We start from the raw sequence: 19,595 nt of genomic DNA on the forward strand, positions 1-19,595 counted from the left end.
TTTATTGACTTTCGCGGTAGGGGGTAACGCGGGGTCGGTTGACAAATTTTCTCGCAGTAGTGCAAAAGTTCTACTCACTTCGCTTGAAAGTGTCATATTTCTTCCCCACTTACAAACAAACCCGATGGCAATCGGTGAAACAGGAGATAAATTACAGCGAGTTGAAATTTGATATGTTTATTTTTTTGCGTTTTTCGTATCGAATTACATAAAAATAAATATTAATAAATTCATTTTGTCAATACGCAAGTAATTTATATTACTAGATAGAAAACAAAGCGCAGAATCCAACTAAGAAACTGTACTTTCTTTACGCAAAAGATAAAATTGAATTATTTCATATTAAAAACACTGGGTCTGTGAGACCCATGCGACTCAAGTAAGGGCCCCATTCCTAGCGACTTACGGAGGGTTAAATAAATATTTATAAGTAATAGTTATAGTTAAAAATCAGTTATACACAAATATACCTACCACGTGGATTTTTAGACCGAATATTATGATTATCTACTTGTATTGTTGAATTTGGTCCCGAACGTGTAAAACGCACTACATGATATCGACCATCATTTACTTGAACTCTAGGTTCACCTATGGGATGATCTTCTGTACCCATATTATAGACTACAAAAACACATCCATCAACCTATAAAATAAATATATGAATAATTATTATATATTAACTGTATACATAACTAAATGTAAAATTGTCATAATTAGTTACTTCATAAACAATTATTTACTTATAGAGTAATGATTTTTAAAACTAAAGAAAATTAACAAATATTTAAAGACATATTATAATAATATCAAAGAAATATGGAATAATGTTTTAATGCTTACAATTTCAACTTCAATATAATCATTGCCACTACCACTATCAATTCTTACAAGAACTGCATTTTTACTCATTGTGATCAATCCTAAAGCTAACAGATCACTCTTTGTATCTGGTTCATCAGATGATGGATATAGAAAAGTGATGATTCCAGTATCTGGTCCAAACTCATAAGCTGTACTGTCTAGAATTAAAACAAAAAATTTAAAGATTTTTAATTGAGAAAATACAATTCTTAATTATTTTCACATATTTAATTTATAGTAAATATGAATATATTCATCACAAAGTTATGGAATATATTAATTGTAATTATATTTATAACAATAACATTCTAACTAAATTGACATACTGAATAAAATAAAACTAAAAACAATATCTTAATGATGCACCAGCAGAGAGGTATGAATGTCTATCAGATATTTCAATCCAGTCAGATATATACAGTAGCAAACAGCATTTACTTTTGTAAAGATATTTATGAATTTTAACCCAATAGTTTTTTAAAATGACAAAACTAGAACTGCAGAATGTTATATTTCTTTAGTCAAAGAGACAAGAACATAGTCTCATAATCAATTATCTTAATTATTTTGTAGATATATTCAAAACTAACAAACCTATCACTAATTGAAATAAGCTCATGCATTTACTGCTTGGATAATTGTGATCAATATAAAAAAAGAATTGAAGATACTTTGTCACTGAATCTAGTAGTGGTGTGCCGTCATTGGAAGCGGTGGATGTGCCACTTCCCTTATATTTTCTAAAAAATAAATACATATTAATTTTAATGACAGACATTTTTCCAGTTTTCTATTAAATCTGTCTTGTAATTAATGTCCTGACATAAATCTGGACAAGCCTTAATCTGGCAACTTTACCAGAGCAAGTAAATGGAAAATAACATAATATAATACATTGTATTTTTAATAAATTAAGTCCTGAGGAAACTCTAAGTAGCAAAAGATCACTGCATCATTTTTGCTGCACTAGTCTAATCAATAATTCATTGCAAGTTAATGGAAAAGTGAGCTTGAAAGACAAATCAAGAAAAAACAAGGTGTTAATGGTACAAAAGAATACTTCTACAAATAACAAGTATTTCACTTCTGAAAGTATGTTTTAAATTGAAAATATTATAATATAATTAATAACAATTTCCTTCTTTTTCTACTAACAGGCAATATATTAATTATATTGCCTGTTAGTAGAAAAAGAAGGAAATTGGGGTTATAAGCTAACAAAATGTATATTGCTACAGTTTTATTAAGATTTATTTTGAAATTAAAAGATTTCATTAAAATGGTTTTTATATATTGAAATTACAAGTTCTGAAGTTTTTGATTAGAAGTGTGCTACTGTGCATACAAATAAAATGAAGTAGAATGGTATAACTGCTATATACAGAATGATGCCATTGACCATGTAATAAATTAGGGCCTACAGGCCTACTTTGTTATATAAAAATTACTTGAGTTTTGGACAATTGGAAATCTTGGAACCAAACCAAAAATTTAGTACAATATAAAAAATAATTNATAAGTATAAAGGACAGATTTTGTGGGGGTACCCGGGTAAACTTGGGAGTCTCCGATCTTCTCTATATTGGTACTTGAATTAACTCAATTTCCTTCCTCTTGATTCCGTCTCTTGAGAATTCGGGAGCGTTTTTTCTTGAGGTCTTATGGCTGGATGTCTTTCTAATTTTCGTCCGTTCGCAGACGACTTCCAAGCCTTCTCCGTTTGTCCCACTAGGCGACAAACCTCTAGCTTGCTCTTTCCTACGTCTGCACACCTCAGACGCTGACCCAAAAGTATCCAGTTCGTTCTCTCTGATGGCCTCAGGGCTTCTTAATGTCCCTTTTGTCTTCTCCCCTTTGTCCTTGGACAAAGGTCGTCCCCCACCCACAGAAAAGGAATAGGTTAGAAAGTTCTAGAAACACGTTAAAGACAAAGGAATTTAGGAGAAAATAAAATTTATATCTACCCCTATTTACAAAAACATGGCGTACCGCCACAAATTTACTGGTATGTTTTTATGATAGTTCTGTACAGTTGACAGGAGTTCAAAAAAATCCATTAAAATATTTGATATTTTTATTCCACTCTCCAATTTAATATTACTCACAGATTTCAATGTTAAACCAGTGATATTACGATTTTGTATATCCCATCTTTAAGGGGATGTAGAAAAAAACACATACAATTCTTGTATAATGTTAAAAAATTAACTGTTACTTTGACAGCAACATTTACAACTAAATTTAATGAATGAGAGAGATGTGTGAGGTATAGAAAAAGCTCTAGAATTTATTTTCCTTAAATTTACGATTTATGTATCCGTTTGTCATAAAAATTTGTCTTTCCACTTTTTCCCAAGACTACAAATATTCGAGTACAAAGTAACTGGTTTCGACTTATTTCTACTTAAATAGTAATTAAGTAATTAAGCGATTAGGGAATTGGGGACATAAACAAAACCCTGCTGAAAGAGCCGGAATTTTACTTAAACAAAAGCTTAACTGAATCAATCTCTAGCTGAGTATAGTGGAGACTGATTTCTTCATATTATTAATGTAATAAAGACAGAAATTTTTCCAGTTCAATGAGAGTGACTGAAAAGTTGAAAATTTTGGAAATTTCCGTGGACACCTGGTTCTAAAACGAATTAGTTAGAAAACAAATGACTATTAAGTTTAACATATTTAGATTTTTACAGCTATGGTGAGAAACATTTAAAATCTACAACAGCCCTGTCGCGTCCTTTGAGATATACTAGTGATGCGACAAAAGAGTTATTTGACATTGACTGGTATCGGCACCCTAGGTATTTGGCAGTCTGCGTGTATGCACGCTCTGCAACCGTCTTCGATTCCATCCATTAGCCACTTGTAGGGAGCTATTTGACTAAGTGCATTGTTTTAAGATTTAAAAAGTAAAGAATATTTTATATTTNACATGATTTTTTTAAATTAAAAGATGATTAAAAATTGCAGCCTGGCATTGTTGCAATGTCACAATAAATAATTGTTTTTCCATTAAATTTATTCTCAAGATATGCAAATTTCATATTCAACTGCTAATTTACACTAATGTAATTCATGAATATATGGAATACTTATCGTTGTTTATTTTTAATTCCAACTACGGTATAGGATAATGCTTCATTTCAATGAATGATTTTTATGATATAGTTTTCAGAAAATCACCTCTAGCTTCAGATAATTTCATGTAAACTGTGCATTTAAGAAGTTTATTGAAAACTACATGTATGTGTTTGCTATCCATATTTTTACCAGTATATATCTAAATATGATTATTTAAATTTATAAAACAATTAGAAATTTGAAGAATATATAAATATGCTAGGAAAATATACTAAACTACTATCAAGAAAAAATGTATATTTAATCTATGAAAAAGTTTCAGTTTTTAAGAATGTCAGTCAGTTTTTTTTAATTTATATTATTTAATTGATTTATAAAACAGATAATATTATCTGTTTTATAAACTCAGTGAAAATATTATCATACAATGATATCATATAATAATATCATACAATGATTTCATATAATAATATCAATACAATAATATCATACAATGATTTCCAAGAGTATTAAAAATATTTTTTCAAATTAAATATAAAACTAGTTTCTTTAAGAAAGTGGAAAAATTATTTAATCATAAAAATAATTTTATATATCAGATATAAAGTTTCATTGAGTGAATTCAAAATCTGTACAACATTTTTGATATTTTCTTGATTTCAAAATTCTACCTGTGGTATTTTAACTTATATGAATGCATGTCTCTTTAATCCGAATGACTATTAAGTTCAGTAGACTATCATTACAGCTTTCAGGTTAGACACTTATTTTACTGTTTTCTCATATGCATTTCAGGCTTATATAAATGCTGAGCCCCTCTTCAGTACAATATTAAAATTGTCACACTTATATGATACATATGGTTCTGTCTTCTAAAACCATGGTATATAACAGGTAACATTGGAAAGAGTTTTCAATACAGCACTGAAGAGGGGCTTAGCATTTATATAAGCCTGAAATGCATATGAGAAAACAATAAAAGAAGTGTCTAACCTGAAAGTTGTAATGATAGTCTACCGAACTTAATAGTCATTTGGATTAAAGAGACATGCATTCATAGAACGTAATAACAACTACCATAAGTGATATTTAGAAGTATTTTAACTTATTTTATTATTTTAATTAAAATGCCATTTATTTGAGCGGCTGAGTGGAAAAGGCATCTTCAATCTATCTTCCAAGAAACTTTCATGATTCAATTACATGTCCTACAAGTTGTATAATACATCCATATTAATAAAGCACTGCACATTAAAATGCTGATGAATTGAAAATCTTTCTTTTTCTGAAACACAAATCTTTCTTTTTCTTGAAAAATTCCTAATGTGGGATATGCTGTTTTTCCACTCAACCCTCAATTTATGTAATGAAATTAAAATTATAGAAAATACACTTTAAAAAAATTACTTTATTGGAGCTAATAAAGCAAAGTTTATGAGTTTTCGAAACTGGCGTTTTGTTCATTATTTAGATTTAAAACAATAATTTATTCAAAAGTAGTTTGTATTTTACAAAGTTTTTATAGAGCAATTTTTATCATAATATATATCCCTTGTTCAGAAATATGAAGAGATGTTTATTGGGAACTAATATTATAAGCAAGCCTATATACATAAAATAGTATATTAGCATTAGGTAATAGGTAATAGGGAAAAAATAATGAGTTTGAAATTTTTATTTATGGNAAGGTTGGGGACTGCTGCTATAAAGGCTTGCAGAGACTCACTGTTTTCAGAATTATCAATGTACTGGTTGCTTGGAGGACTTCAAACTCTAGACATGTCTGTATGATGCAGTCAAAGCCATACATACAGCTGACGAAGTTTCAGAAAGGTGACATCATCAGCTGAGGGATGCAAGATGGCTGTTTTGCTGAATTGACTGCCATCTCAGCAGTTCTAACCTGTCTTTGAGATGCATTGGAAGCAATGGATACATGAGGACACATACACAATAGACAGGCTCTGGATGCTCTAGACAGACCATCAGGAGCTAGAATTGTGTTCATGAGGCAAGCATGAACAGCTGAAATGACACCTTTGTCCTTTGCCCAGAGATAAGTAGAAACTTTGCTATAGAACCCCACTCTTTGTATACCACTGGCTGGCAATTAGCAGAGGCAAATTTACATGCACAGCAACCACTATGCCTGTAATCCTGCCATTGGCTTTGTTTGCAATGGCACTGTGACAGAAAAGCAGGGACTGTCACAGAATGGCAATGTATTGTCATTAGCAACAAATTCCACTTCAATCCCACCTTTACTGTTTGAACAGCATATTAGTCTAGGAAGCCATCTCACTTGACAGTTGGTTACCCCTAGTAATTGTATAAGAAACATTGATATAAGTTCAGGAAATCTTGCATCCTCGTATGTTGCCATTCATGGCAGGGTTGCTAACATCCATTTTCCAGAAGGCTAATGCTTGGCTTTACACAGTTAAAGTTTTCCAGGAATGTCTTTGCCACATTGTCACACTTCCTTAGTCTGTTTTCCAGATTTATCACTCATTGAGCATTTGTGGGACTAGATGGGAATGCCAGCTTTGTCCATCTACAAGTGTGAGAGAGCAGAAGCAGAAGTTGCAACATCTCTAAGCAAATCTGTTACAGAATAGCATGCAATGTCTATATTACCTCATATGCAGGCAAGAGGATGTCCTACAGGTACTAAAGATTCTTTTAAATTTTACTATTGTTCCACAATAAATTGGCCATTTGCTAAGATATTGTAATCATCTATTACCATCATCATTATATTTGCACTAATGAAGATTCATTAGTGCAAATGTAATTCAGTTCCAATGCTTCTTTCTTGGTGCATAACTTTTTTGTCAATGTATCATTACAAATTACATATGTACTATACCATTATTTCTCACTATTGTTGAAATATAAAAATAATATATATATACATATATAGTGTGTGTGTGTGTGTGTGTGTGTAATTTTCCAATACAAAAACTTCTACTTCTGAATTCTTGTTCTGAAGTGTAAGGCGTTTCTAGTAATCACTTGACTTTTATATAAAAAGTAAGAAGCTAACAATAGACAAGGGTCGGCGATGTCTAATGAGTTAGCGGTTTTACAATAATTTTTGAGAAATAAGATCGTTTAAAGTGTGAATTTAGCTGTAAAATTATGTGATGTAGTACTTAAAACAAGATGAATACTTACAACATAAACCTAAGCAACGTACCAAAGCAAGTATGAAGACAAGATGAAGAAAGCTTGAACAGATCACACCAATTCTCTATTGAATGTCATTGTACGCGTACGGCTATCTAGAAAAAATCGGGTTAGACAGAGAAATATTTACTCGATTAATTGATAAATCCTCATTAATAATTTAATTTTTTTATTTTACCATTGTCTACGTTGGACTTACAGTCATATATTAATGGGACTTATTAAACTGATGTTTCAGTTGTTGCAAATAGAGATATTATTCAGGAAAACAAATTCTTTATTTTTCACCTGGTTTATCTATCACTTGTACACACTGTTTTTGTGTTTCGGACCCGATGGCATTCTTCAGCAGGTTTACATTCGAATTCTATAACAAGATTTTTATAAAGTTTATTTAAAAAATTATAACAAGATTTTACGCGACAGTTTCAAAACTTATAAAAATGACTTACAGAATTCTTATTGTATATCATTAACACACAGATATAGACATAAAGCATCCCTATAATTGGTATTAACATAATTTTAATTTCTACAGAAATCCTTCCTATATAAAAAATAAAAAATAAAATTGTTTTAAAATTTAGAGTTTTCTAAAAGTATTTTGAAAATTACTCTACTCACTTAGCACCTTTGTTTTTAGTAAACTTCCTTCTTTCTTTTCTTATCATCTTTAAATGCCTTTCTACCCGTTACGCCCGTTCTTTATACAATGTTCTGCAACTGCCAAATTTAAATTTTTTCCTTTAATTGTTCTAATACGTTCCTTAATACGTTTTTGTTTCACCTATGTACGTTTTCTTTTGTACACAACTACATTGAAAAAAATATACCACTCGTTCTTCTTCTATTTTTTCAGTTGTTTTACTATTTCTACCATACAAATATACAAATATATTTTTTTAATGGAGGAGTATCTGCGCTGGATAATATACAACCGTTCATAGGCGCTGTCTATAAGTGACTTCAACACTGGAAAAAGTGAAGCAGGGGGTTAAACAATTTCTAATCCAAGTGGAAAATAAAAGAAACAAAGAAAAAAAATGTCGAATGTAGTCATAAATAACAGTTTCGAAGACAGTTCTGTCGGCTGGGAGCGGTGGCTCGTTCCTGTAATCCAGCTTCTGGGAGGCCGGAACTAGAGGACAACTAAGAGGATAGAAAATGCTTTTGCGGTGTACTACGATGACCGGATGTCCGCACGAGGAAAAACGTCGTTTCGGTGGTCACCACGGAAAAGATTTAAAGACAGGAAAATATCTGCCTGGGTGTTTCACTTATACGAGGCAAAAGTCTCTGAGTTCTTCGATAGTGGGATGATCTGTGAGTTGATCCGTGTGGGCATCCTTTCGATATGGTTAGACCTAGTTCTGCATTTTGTTTCAAAACTTATTATTTTCGTACTTTTTTATTTTACGCAGACGTAAATTCTTTTAGTTTTGCTTGTCTCGATAGATGGCGTCATCGACAAATCGACTGTACAGAGCTAGATATATACAGTGTTGCCATGGAACGTATGTCCGCCATATTTCTCCCATTCCGGATTTCTGTGAATGACGTTGTAATGGAAAGTTTTTCGGATTTCAAAGTCAAAAATAAAATTCATATATTTATTAAGGATTTAATTTTTAAATAAAAACAAAATTTAAAGCTAGATTGTTTACAAATAAAGCAAATTAAAATTTTTAATATTTTCGAAAAATGAAATGTTATATCTTAATAAGCATTATTACAGCAACATACGTATATCATAAAATGTAAGAAATATTTCGCATCAGAAATATTATTTTAAATGTAGTAAAGTGCCTGATCGTGTCATATTAAAAATCGATATTGCAGCAAATCTATAACAAAGTTTACATAAACTTTGCATAGGAAACAATAGAATTTCTACTAANTTTAATTTATTTAATTTAATATATATGCTCTCCACCTCAAATTAGTACTGTAGTGTCTTGCCCTTGCACAACATACTTTTCCCAATAACAATAGAGCCATGCTGGTCATCTGTGTAACTCCATTCTGGAAAAAATGTTTGAATTGAAATCACGTGACTTCTGTTCTAGACTGAAAGTTTGTGTATAGTTAATCTGGGCCTCCTGCCACTAAGCTTTCCATATCTGGTTTCAACTTTCATCTATCTAACACTGTTCTTCAGATTAAGGAAGAACAGACAGACCACGGACAGATGGATGACAGTGGAAATTTACAGATCTACAATTTTTTCAAATTGCATCACAACAAAAAATATTTAGTACCATGTGATTTTGATTTATACAGCTTTTACTGTAAAATGTAGTTGCTATTTTACATTCATTAAATTCAGTTCTCACAATATAGAAAGAAAACTTGATGAAAAGCTATGCATTCAAATATGAGATAGATACATGTAAACTGTCAATTTTTTAATTTTACAGAATAACTGAGAACTGAAGAATAATTATTACAGAAAGTCAAATAAAATGTAAAAGAAATGGACTTTTTAAATAGTATAATTATAAATCTTATTTCAAAAATTTATATATAAATCATATATTTATTCATAAAGGTTAATTAATCTTAAAATTTATCTAATAAAAAATATACAAAATAAAAATATACTTAATTACTAATTTCTCACCTATCAAATTTTCATATATGCTTGGAACTTATTCAGGAATCCTTCATAAATCGCTAATTCCAGGACACCCACCCGTTTTTCATGCTTGATGAGAATAAGAATTGGATTTAGTCATGAAAATGGGCCTTACATTCTGGCCATCTAATAGTTAGTGTGTGAACATCATCACTGCATTAATTTCAGTGTAAGGGCAATGGTAGTCAATTCAGTGGATAGGCAAGAAGAATGAGCAATAGTAATGAAATTATTTGCAATGGAGGTGTACCTGTACAGACATTCATTACTGAGAGAATATTTAAGAAAGAAAATTCATGTTCCAACATATTTGAACAGTGCATGCACTATTGGGACAAATGGAAATCAGTAGTCAACAATCTCTGGATGGAAGCTCTGTATTCAACCACAACTGAAACAAACATTCAATGAGTACAGGAATGCATATTGAAGGAATATTGAATGAATACATATGAAATTAATGATTGTGTTGGTATATTTAGGGCTCTGTAAACAACATCATATGTGAATACCTTCATTTCAGCAAAGTTCTGTTCAGTGGTTTCCAAAGGAATTGACATCAGAATAAGATCATCATAGAAACAGGGTATGTCAGGACTATTTGGCATATAAAACAGAAGACTGTGACTTCACTGATAGAATAATGAAATATAATATGACCTGGTGCATCACTACACACTTGAATAGTGGCACAGTCAGGAGAGAGTGGCCCCTAAAGTAAATTTCAAAAAAACACCAAAAAATTGTTTAAAAAATGAAAAAAACAGCAATGTTTGCTTACTTTTTATAATGCTTAATAGTATTACAAGGAAGTAAGTAAAAAACATTATTTTTTTACAAATTTTATAATAAAAAAAAGTGGCAAAAATTTTTTTCTCCCTACCGGAAGTTTCTGATTGTACTACTGAACCTGAAAACAAACAGGTCTTGCAGCAATGGAAGCACACTGAATCTCCAATGTCAAAAATATTCAAGATGTAGACATGTATGGGAGAAGTAACAGCAACTGTCTTTTGGGTCTACCTTGATATTATACACATGGACTTTCAGCCAAAGGGGAGAATGAAAAATACAATTATTATTCAACATTGTTTAGTACAGAATGTTTAAGATCAGCCAATTGTCAAAAGAAGTTGTGGCTACTGTGAAAAGGACTGGTTTTTAGCATGAAATTGCATGCCCAATATAGCACAGAAAACACTGGCTATCCAAAAAAATGGGCTGGGAAATACTGCAAGGACTTAGCACTAAGTGATTTTTACTTATGAAAGAATCATTGGCAAGCCAGAAGCTCATTAACAATGAAAAATTGTAAATGAGCTTCAAACAATTGTTTCCTATCTACTACCTCCAAAGATTTCTACACTGTGACCATTACAATGTTGATAAAACAGTGGCATCACTGAAGGTGAGGGCATAGCTAGACCAATTATAGTAAGAATGACTAACAAGATACAGGATGGTTTTACTGGCGTTTCAGGGTCCTGAACCTTAGAGTTTCTCTCTGAAGTACAGGACTGGGGCTCTCTGATAATACTATTAAATAATGTACATACAAAATGGTACAAAAATATTTGAAATTCAAATGTTAAATATTCTTTATTTATATTGTTTAGATCCCATTTTAATTTCTTCATCACTACAGCAACAACCAATCAGACTGCACTTTATTATTTAAAGATCAACATTTAGAGTTACATTATATTTTCAAACACTATGCCATAACCCAATAATGATAGCTGAAAGTTGTTGAAAACATTTATTTTTTGGGTAAATATTGTTTTTTTTATTGGATTTGGGTTTAATATGGTATTATTCATAATTTATCCAGATTTTGTGGTAGTTGTATTATAGTAATATTTATCATATCAATGAACAACATTTATCTAAATATTTATAATTAAAGAATATAGACTAGATTAATCAAAATGTAGAAAATGTATTTGTTTCATTTGCAATCAATTAATGAATTACCAGTACTTGATATTATTAAATGATCTTAGTCATATACAGTATATACTGTACATCTTTGCATTAAAAATATGTCCTAGTTCAATTCAAAGATTGCCAGTTTCCTTGATTACAAGATTGCCAGTTTCCTTGATTAGTGGTTTCATCTATAATCTGGATCATTATCATTATTCAGATACTATCTTATTATTAATAGCTGAAATTCTAAAACAGCTTTAAATTCCCAAGGATAATAGAAGAGATAATAGGCTCCAGGCTTCTTATCTCAAGTATGATCATTTAAGGAATTTACAGAATATCTTTAATATAAACCATAAAATTTATTTAATACAATATTGAAAATTCACTCTCTCTTCAAATTAACAATACAAAAATATTTATATTCTTCAAGTGTTTTAAATTTTATTTCTGAGCTATTTTCTATTAAAACAATTACCCATTATCTAACACTTGATATCCTATTTTCTGTATCTAATATTTTCACAAAAACTATCAAAACCTTCACTTTTGCAATATTTATAAAATAATAATTTATTCTTGTTCGTACTTCTATAACAATAATCTTAGTTTTGTGAATATAAAATATAGCCATCTACTTTTAAATTTATTTTTCTCTTAAGTTACAAATATAAATAACAAAACCCAAACATTTTAATCATATCATTATTAATCATATCATTGTTAATTATTGTTTGGTCAAAACATAGCCTGGGATATTCCTGTGTTTTAATGATTTGAAAAATAAAATCTTAACTTCAAAATCAAAGAAACGAAGAAAATGACAAAATGAATATGATTATTATGATTATTCTTTATTCTACTGCTGGTAGGAAAAGAATTACCACCAGAGGTGGCCCTAGAATTTGTGAGGCCCTAGGCAAAATTTATTTTAAGACTCATTAAAAGAGCAATGGAGGTAGAAGATAGATTTATTTAAGTCTACATAATATGAATAATTAAAATATAGAAACAGACAGTAAATCACTGAAAAAGTAATAAAAATGTGTACAATAGTTATACAATGAATTTGAAAGTTCAATTAGTATACAGAAATTCATCTATAAAACTGCTCCCCAACTTTTAGCCGTGCTAAGTTCAACAACAACAGAAGAAAAGTACAGTTCTGAAGATATCTCTCTTTCAATGGACAAGATCAAAACTGAAGAAAGTCTCTGTTGATACATTGTCGATTGGAAGTAGTTCTTAACCAATTTTAACTTTGAANTTTATACAGACATTAACTTATCATAAAAAGGTACTAAAGTTACTATTACATTTTAATTTTTTTAGTTTGAATTAATTAATTATAAAAATCATTAAACTTTTCATCTTAAATAAGTAAAAAATAAAAGTCTAGAACCTGAAAATTATTCATCTGTCCATTTCTTATCATTTCGAAGTAGTGTTTTCCATTGAAATAAAAATGTTGCATTTGTCCTACAAAACCAGTAATATCCTTACTAGGTGAATGATATTCACCAAATTGCAATCCAAGATATATATTTTTGATATCCAAAAGGGAGTTATGATCAATCAACTCTGTTTAAACAAATATTTATTGAAAACTATTTTGTAAATATGAAAACAAAAATCAAATTATCAATACAAAAATACCATGGCTGACTGTTTCTGTGTCAATAGTAACTTCTATTTGAAGACCTCTACGTTTAATCCAAAGCTTATGCCATTCATCATCATTTTTTCTAAAACCAACAAGTATTATCTGTAAAATATAAGATTTTAGGATTTAATAAAAATGTTTATTTAAAAAAAATATATATTTTGCATAATTTGTTTTTTATCTTAATTTGTGAAACAAAACTCTAAAAACAAAATTTTGTAAATAATTAATGTATTACTTATGGTAATTAATTATAATTTATAAATAATTATTAATAACATAGGTTTAGAATAATAGATAAATACCAGTTTTAGTTCTATATTCAAGTAATCAAATTAATAATAATATCAGGAATTATTTTTGTTTTTTTAATCATTACCAAAGAAAACATTTACAGGAAAATAATATATTGAAATTTTTATTAACTGATAGTAATAAATTTCATATAAATATGTTAAATNTCGTAGTTCTGAAGATATCTCTCTTTCAATGGACAAGATCAAAACTGAAGAAAGTCTCTGTTGATACATTGTCGATTGGAAGTAGTTCTTAACCAATTTTAACTTTGAAAATGATTGTTTGACAAATGAATCAAATACCAGTACAATTATGTTTTCAATAATTAGTAATAACATCATTAAAATAGTAAAGTATACCAGAAATTTGCAAAGCCCTAGGAGTTGTCTTTTTTCATCTTTATGTAGGGCTGCCTCTGATCACTATTTCTCATGGTATCACTTAGAGTTCTAATAAAAATTTTGCTGGAGTCAACAGGCCATTGAAATATTTATAGTAATTAATACATTCACATTTTAATTGTGCATCTAAATGCAAGAACTCAATTATTATCTAATTTCTAGTGAAAATTAGAAATGTAGTGATTTTATACATTTTCTTTTCCTCCTTTTGGAATCATACTGTGCATAAATCATATTGTGATTTATATAATTTATAATCAACTTATCAATTCAAAATTATAAATTATCCATTTTTCATCTACCATTTAATGATGATATAAAGTAACGGAAAAACAATGATTTATAAAGTTAGGTAACTAAGGTAACCGTGTAACATTCTTTAAAAACAACAGAGGCGCATGCCTTGATACCACTGAATCTGCCTTGAGCGACATCCATATTCTCAAAATTCTGGATATGCCACTTCTTTTGAAAATACTGACCTAACTCTTTTTATTAATGAAGGTGGAGTAGATCCTCACATAGGTAAGCAATAACTTACCTATCAATAATTGTGCATGAGAAAAAGAGAGAGAACATAAAGTCAATCTAGATGAGATACTTTGACATGATCTCCAAAAAATTTCCCTTCTAACAGCTTGTTTTTAAATTCTCCTAAGTAGTTTGTCAATATGATGCTTGTATTAATAAAGTTAACCTCCTATCAAAAACTTCTTCCAAGTCACTATATAAATCTACATCTTTCCAATTTTGAAATTATGTATGAAAATTACAAAGATAAGGATCACATAATAATGAAAAAACCATGCCAACTATTTTATCAAAACTAAAAAATTGGTTACTAAATAATTAATATAATATATTCATTATTTAATAATTCATTTTTCTGTAGAGTTTGGCCAGCATAGCAATGTCAATACATAAATTTCAGCAAAAAAAAAAAAACCCAAAAAATAGTAAAATGGATGTACTACTATAACTAACTCAGAAAAAAACCTAAATCCAATAACAAATAAACAAATTTAATATGTATACTAATGTTTTTGATCTTATTTAAAGATCATCATCAAATTCTTACTATTTTTTGCAGTAATTATTTAATTTGTTTTTTTGTTAATGGATTCAGGTGTTTTTTGATTTAATAACCAATATAGAATGTTGCAAAATAATTTAACCATATTTTTTTAATGTAGTAGTATTATTAATATATATATATATATATATATTATATTGCATTATAATATTATAAGCAAGCCTATATACATAAAATAGTATATTAGCATTAGGTAATAGGTAATAGGGAAAAAATAATGAGTTTGAAATTTTTATTTATGGATTAATGGACAATTACAGATCAATATAGTAATTATTAAACATGGATAAGGAAATTAATTTTGTAACTTGTTTACAATGCATTTTTTAATAAAACTATTTCTATTTTTGTAGTACACAGATAATAAAGAAAAACTTTCTAAACAAAAGCATACTGACTAAACAAATTTAAAAGTTAGAGATCATAATATTATAAAGATTACATTTATCTCTTTTTTTGATATCATAGATTTTCTGAATTTATGTTCAAATGAGAAGTAAGGTCTTCAAAAAAAATTTCCTAAGTTACAGATCATATGAAGAAAGCAACTATCATAGTTAAATTATCTTACAACACTATACATATTAAATATACTTTTAATAATTTCATGTAATATTAAAATTTATTGAATTTTATACAAGTTCTCTTGCTTTATTTACTGCATGTTTTTGTTGTTAGTTGCTATGACTTGAAAGCTCAAAATTAATTAATTAGCTGCAATTTTCAAATTGCAGACCTATAAATTCCCACTGTCATCTAACATCGTTCTCAAGATTAAGGACATGTCTGTCCTTAATCTTGAGAACGATGTTAGATGAAAAACATGACCAGATATGGAAAACTTAAGGGTCAGAGGCCCCAATTAACTACATAGGAACTTCTGGTCTTAACTAGAAGTCATATGATGGCAATTCAAAATTTTCTCAAAAAAAAGTTAGATAGCATGATTCAATTGTTATCAGGAGAAGTATGATGTACAGGGGCAAGACATAACTAAATTCAAGACTATATATGGAAAACCTAGGAGCCAAAGACTGTGATTAACTATATATGAACTTTTGGCCTGGACCAAGTCACATGATTTTTTTAAATTAAAAGATGATTAAAAATTGCAGCCTGGCATTGTTGCAATGTCACAATAAATAATTGTTTTTCCATTAAATTTATTCTCAAGATATGCAAATTTCATATTCAACTGCTAATTTACACTAATGTAATTCATGAATATATGGAATACTTATCGTTGTTTATTTTTAATTCCAACTACGGTATAGGATAATGCTTCATTTCAATGAATGATTTTTATGATATAGTTTTCAGAAAATCACCTCTAGCTTCAGATAATTTCATGTAAACTGTGCATTTAAGAAGTTTATTGAAAACTACATGTATGTGTTTGCTATCCATATTTTTACCAGTATATATCTAAATATGATTATTTAAATTTATAAAACAATTAGAAATTTGAAGAATATATAAATATGCTAGGAAAATATACTAAACTACTATCAAGAAAAAATGTATATTTAATCTATGAAAAAGTTTCAGTTTTTAAGAATGTCAGTCAGTTTTTTTTAATTTATATTATTTAATTGATTTATAAAACAGATAATATTATCTGTTTTATAAACTCAGTGAAAATATTATCATACAATGATATCATATAATAATATCATACAATGATTTCATATAATAATATCAATACAATAATATCATACAATGATTTCCAAGAGTATTAAAAATATTTTTTCAAATTAAATATAAAACTAGTTTCTTTAAGAAAGTGGAAAAATTATTTAATCATAAAAATAATTTTATATATCAGATATAAAGTTTCATTGAGTGAATTCAAAATCTGTACAACATTTTTGATATTTTCTTGATTTCAAAATTCTACCTGTGGTATTTTAACTTATATGAATGCATGTCTCTTTAATCCGAATGACTATTAAGTTCAGTAGACTATCATTACAGCTTTCAGGTTAGACACTTATTTTACTGTTTTCTCATATGCATTTCAGGCTTATATAAATGCTGAGCCCCTCTTCAGTACAATATTAAAATTGTCACACTTATATGATACATATGGTTCTGTCTTCTAAAACCATGGTATATAACAGGTAACATTGGAAAGAGTTTTCAATACAGCACTGAAGAGGGGCTTAGCATTTATATAAGCCTGAAATGCATATGAGAAAACAATAAAAGAAGTGTCTAACCTGAAAGTTGTAATGATAGTCTACCGAACTTAATAGTCATTTGGATTAAAGAGACATGCATTCATAGAACGTAATAACAACTACCATAAGTGATATTTAGAAGTATTTTAACTTATTTTATTATTTTAATTAAAATGCCATTTATTTGAGCGGCTGAGTGGAAAACGGCATCTTCAATCTATCTTCCAAGAAACTTTCATGATTCAATTACATGTCCTACAAGTTGTATAATACATCCATATTAATAAAGCACTGCACATTAAAATGCTGATGAATTGAAAATCTTTCTTTTTCTGAAACACAAATCTTTCTTTTTCTTGAAAAATTCCTAATGTGGGATATGCTGTTTTTCCACTCAACCCTCAATTTATGTAATGAAATTAAAATTATAGAAAATACACTTTAAAAAAATTACTTTATTGGAGCTAATAAAGCAAAGTTTATGAGTTTTCGAAACTGGCGTTTTGTTCATTATTTAGATTTAAAACAATAATTTATTCAAAAGTAGTTTGTATTTTACAAAGTTTTTATAGAGCAATTTTTATCATAATATATATCCCTTGTTCAGAAATATGAAGAGATGTTTATTGGGAACAAAATAATTTATTTTGCTGAATACTTTATAAATAATTAAATAAAATAACATTACTACTTTATAATAATTTTTCTTTTTTAAAATAAAATGTTTTACAATTTATATTAGTTATTTCTTAAACTTTTTTCTTTGTAAATTAATTTTTCTTTAAGATGTTATCATTATAAAAATGTTTATTAGTAATAATAGTAAAATATTTTTATTTTTAATTAAAATAAATTTTTACCTGCACATCCTTTTGAAACTAAGGTGCTTGGAATTATTGCATCATGTATAAGATCAATTGTCTCTCCCATCATATCGACAGATGCAAGACAACCTTCAAATCCATACCGAGAGCGAACTGGTTGAGGAAGTGTACTGTACATTGTTCTTCTAACACCACCAACATACAATAAATCATCTAAATCTAAATGAATATTAGATCCTGAGCTAGTAAGTGTTGTAATAACATCATCAACCATCATTGTATGTTGATTTGGTAAAAGTCTACTAATTGTAACAGAATGCCAAGCATTATCATTAAGTGTGTTTCTAGTGTTAGATTTCATTTTACGAGGTCCATCACCCATATTAAAAATACAGTAGAGATGGCCATTGACCAATTCAACTGCTATGAAATCTTGTCCTTTACCTTTATTATATAATATCAAACCATTTGATTCTGAAGTTTTAAATTGGAAGTATAAATTCATGATAAAATAGGCTTTCAATTGAGGTAATCCAATAAAAGTGAATTTAGATTTAAAAGTCACTGGATGATGCACAATTTGTTCTTTATCTCCAAATTTTGTTGTCATCTGAAAATATATTCAAGTAGACTATGAATACCATATTATTATTATTATTATTATTATTATTATGTTCATTTTATAATCTAATTTTCTAGACATCTACCACATGCTTATGCCAGACCTACATTGTATGAATGTCATCAAAGAATTTTATGTAAGAACATTAAATAAAATTATTTTCATATCTTTCTGTCAATTCAAATAAAATGTAGCTTTTTAGAGATTGAATATTTCATGATATCAAGTCATGTTATATAGTACATATCATCATACATATATATTTACATAGCAAGACCAATTTATGCAAACAGCATCTTAATTGTTATCACATCTATCTATGATTGTATAATGTTAATCAATATTATTTAATTATATTTATCAGAAATATATCAAAAGTCCAGCACTAAATATTTATTATAATCAATTTCCATACAGGAAGTATTGAAATGCATATTTTTATGATTCAATGATTACCCGTCCATTATTCTTCAAGTACAATTTTTGTAATATTTATTGTTTTGTTTTAATTTATATTCCTGTAGCTGTAAAAAGTGTTGTAATATTTTTCCAATGTTAGTCTTTAATAATTATATCTACTTATCTGTTTTTATCTTTCTTTATTTTCAATAGCATGTAAAACTTTTTAACTTTTCTAAAACTAATTAAATAAATTTTTCTGTATTAATCCATCAATTCATTTCATGCTTCTTACCATATTACAGATCATCTTTAATTTCTGAATTAAAATTGTAAATTTTTAGGTTTAATAAATCACCAAAATAATTTCACAAAAAAAAATAGTTTCAGTAATTCATCCAAAACTGTTTTTCTG

At 28.5% G+C, this 19,595-nt stretch overlaps 1 protein-coding gene across 1 annotated transcript in view; it reads right to left on the bottom strand.

Annotated features, from left to right (window-relative positions):
• LOC111628246 (neurexin-3-like) overlaps positions 1-19,595 on the bottom strand; it is a 131,653-nt gene that overhangs the window by 14,601 nt on the left and 97,457 nt on the right. Inside the window, exons 12-18 of the mRNA XM_023371995.1 lie at positions 18,196-18,781; positions 13,670-13,680; positions 13,358-13,466; positions 13,104-13,282; positions 7,426-7,504; positions 844-1,022; positions 475-646 (exon numbers count right to left, since the gene is read on the bottom strand). Coding sequence (XP_023227763.1) covers positions 475-646; positions 844-1,022; positions 7,426-7,504; positions 13,104-13,282; positions 13,358-13,466; positions 13,670-13,680; positions 18,196-18,781 — 1,315 coding nt within the window. The remainder of the gene's footprint in view (positions 1-474; positions 647-843; positions 1,023-7,425; positions 7,505-13,103; positions 13,283-13,357; positions 13,467-13,669; positions 13,681-18,195; positions 18,782-19,595) is intronic.

Source organism: Centruroides sculpturatus, unplaced genomic scaffold (genome assembly GCF_000671375.1).
Source record: "Centruroides sculpturatus isolate CEXI.00-Female unplaced genomic scaffold, Cexi_2.0 scaffold512, whole genome shotgun sequence".
NCBI lineage: Eukaryota > Metazoa > Arthropoda > Arachnida > Scorpiones > Buthidae > Centruroides > Centruroides sculpturatus.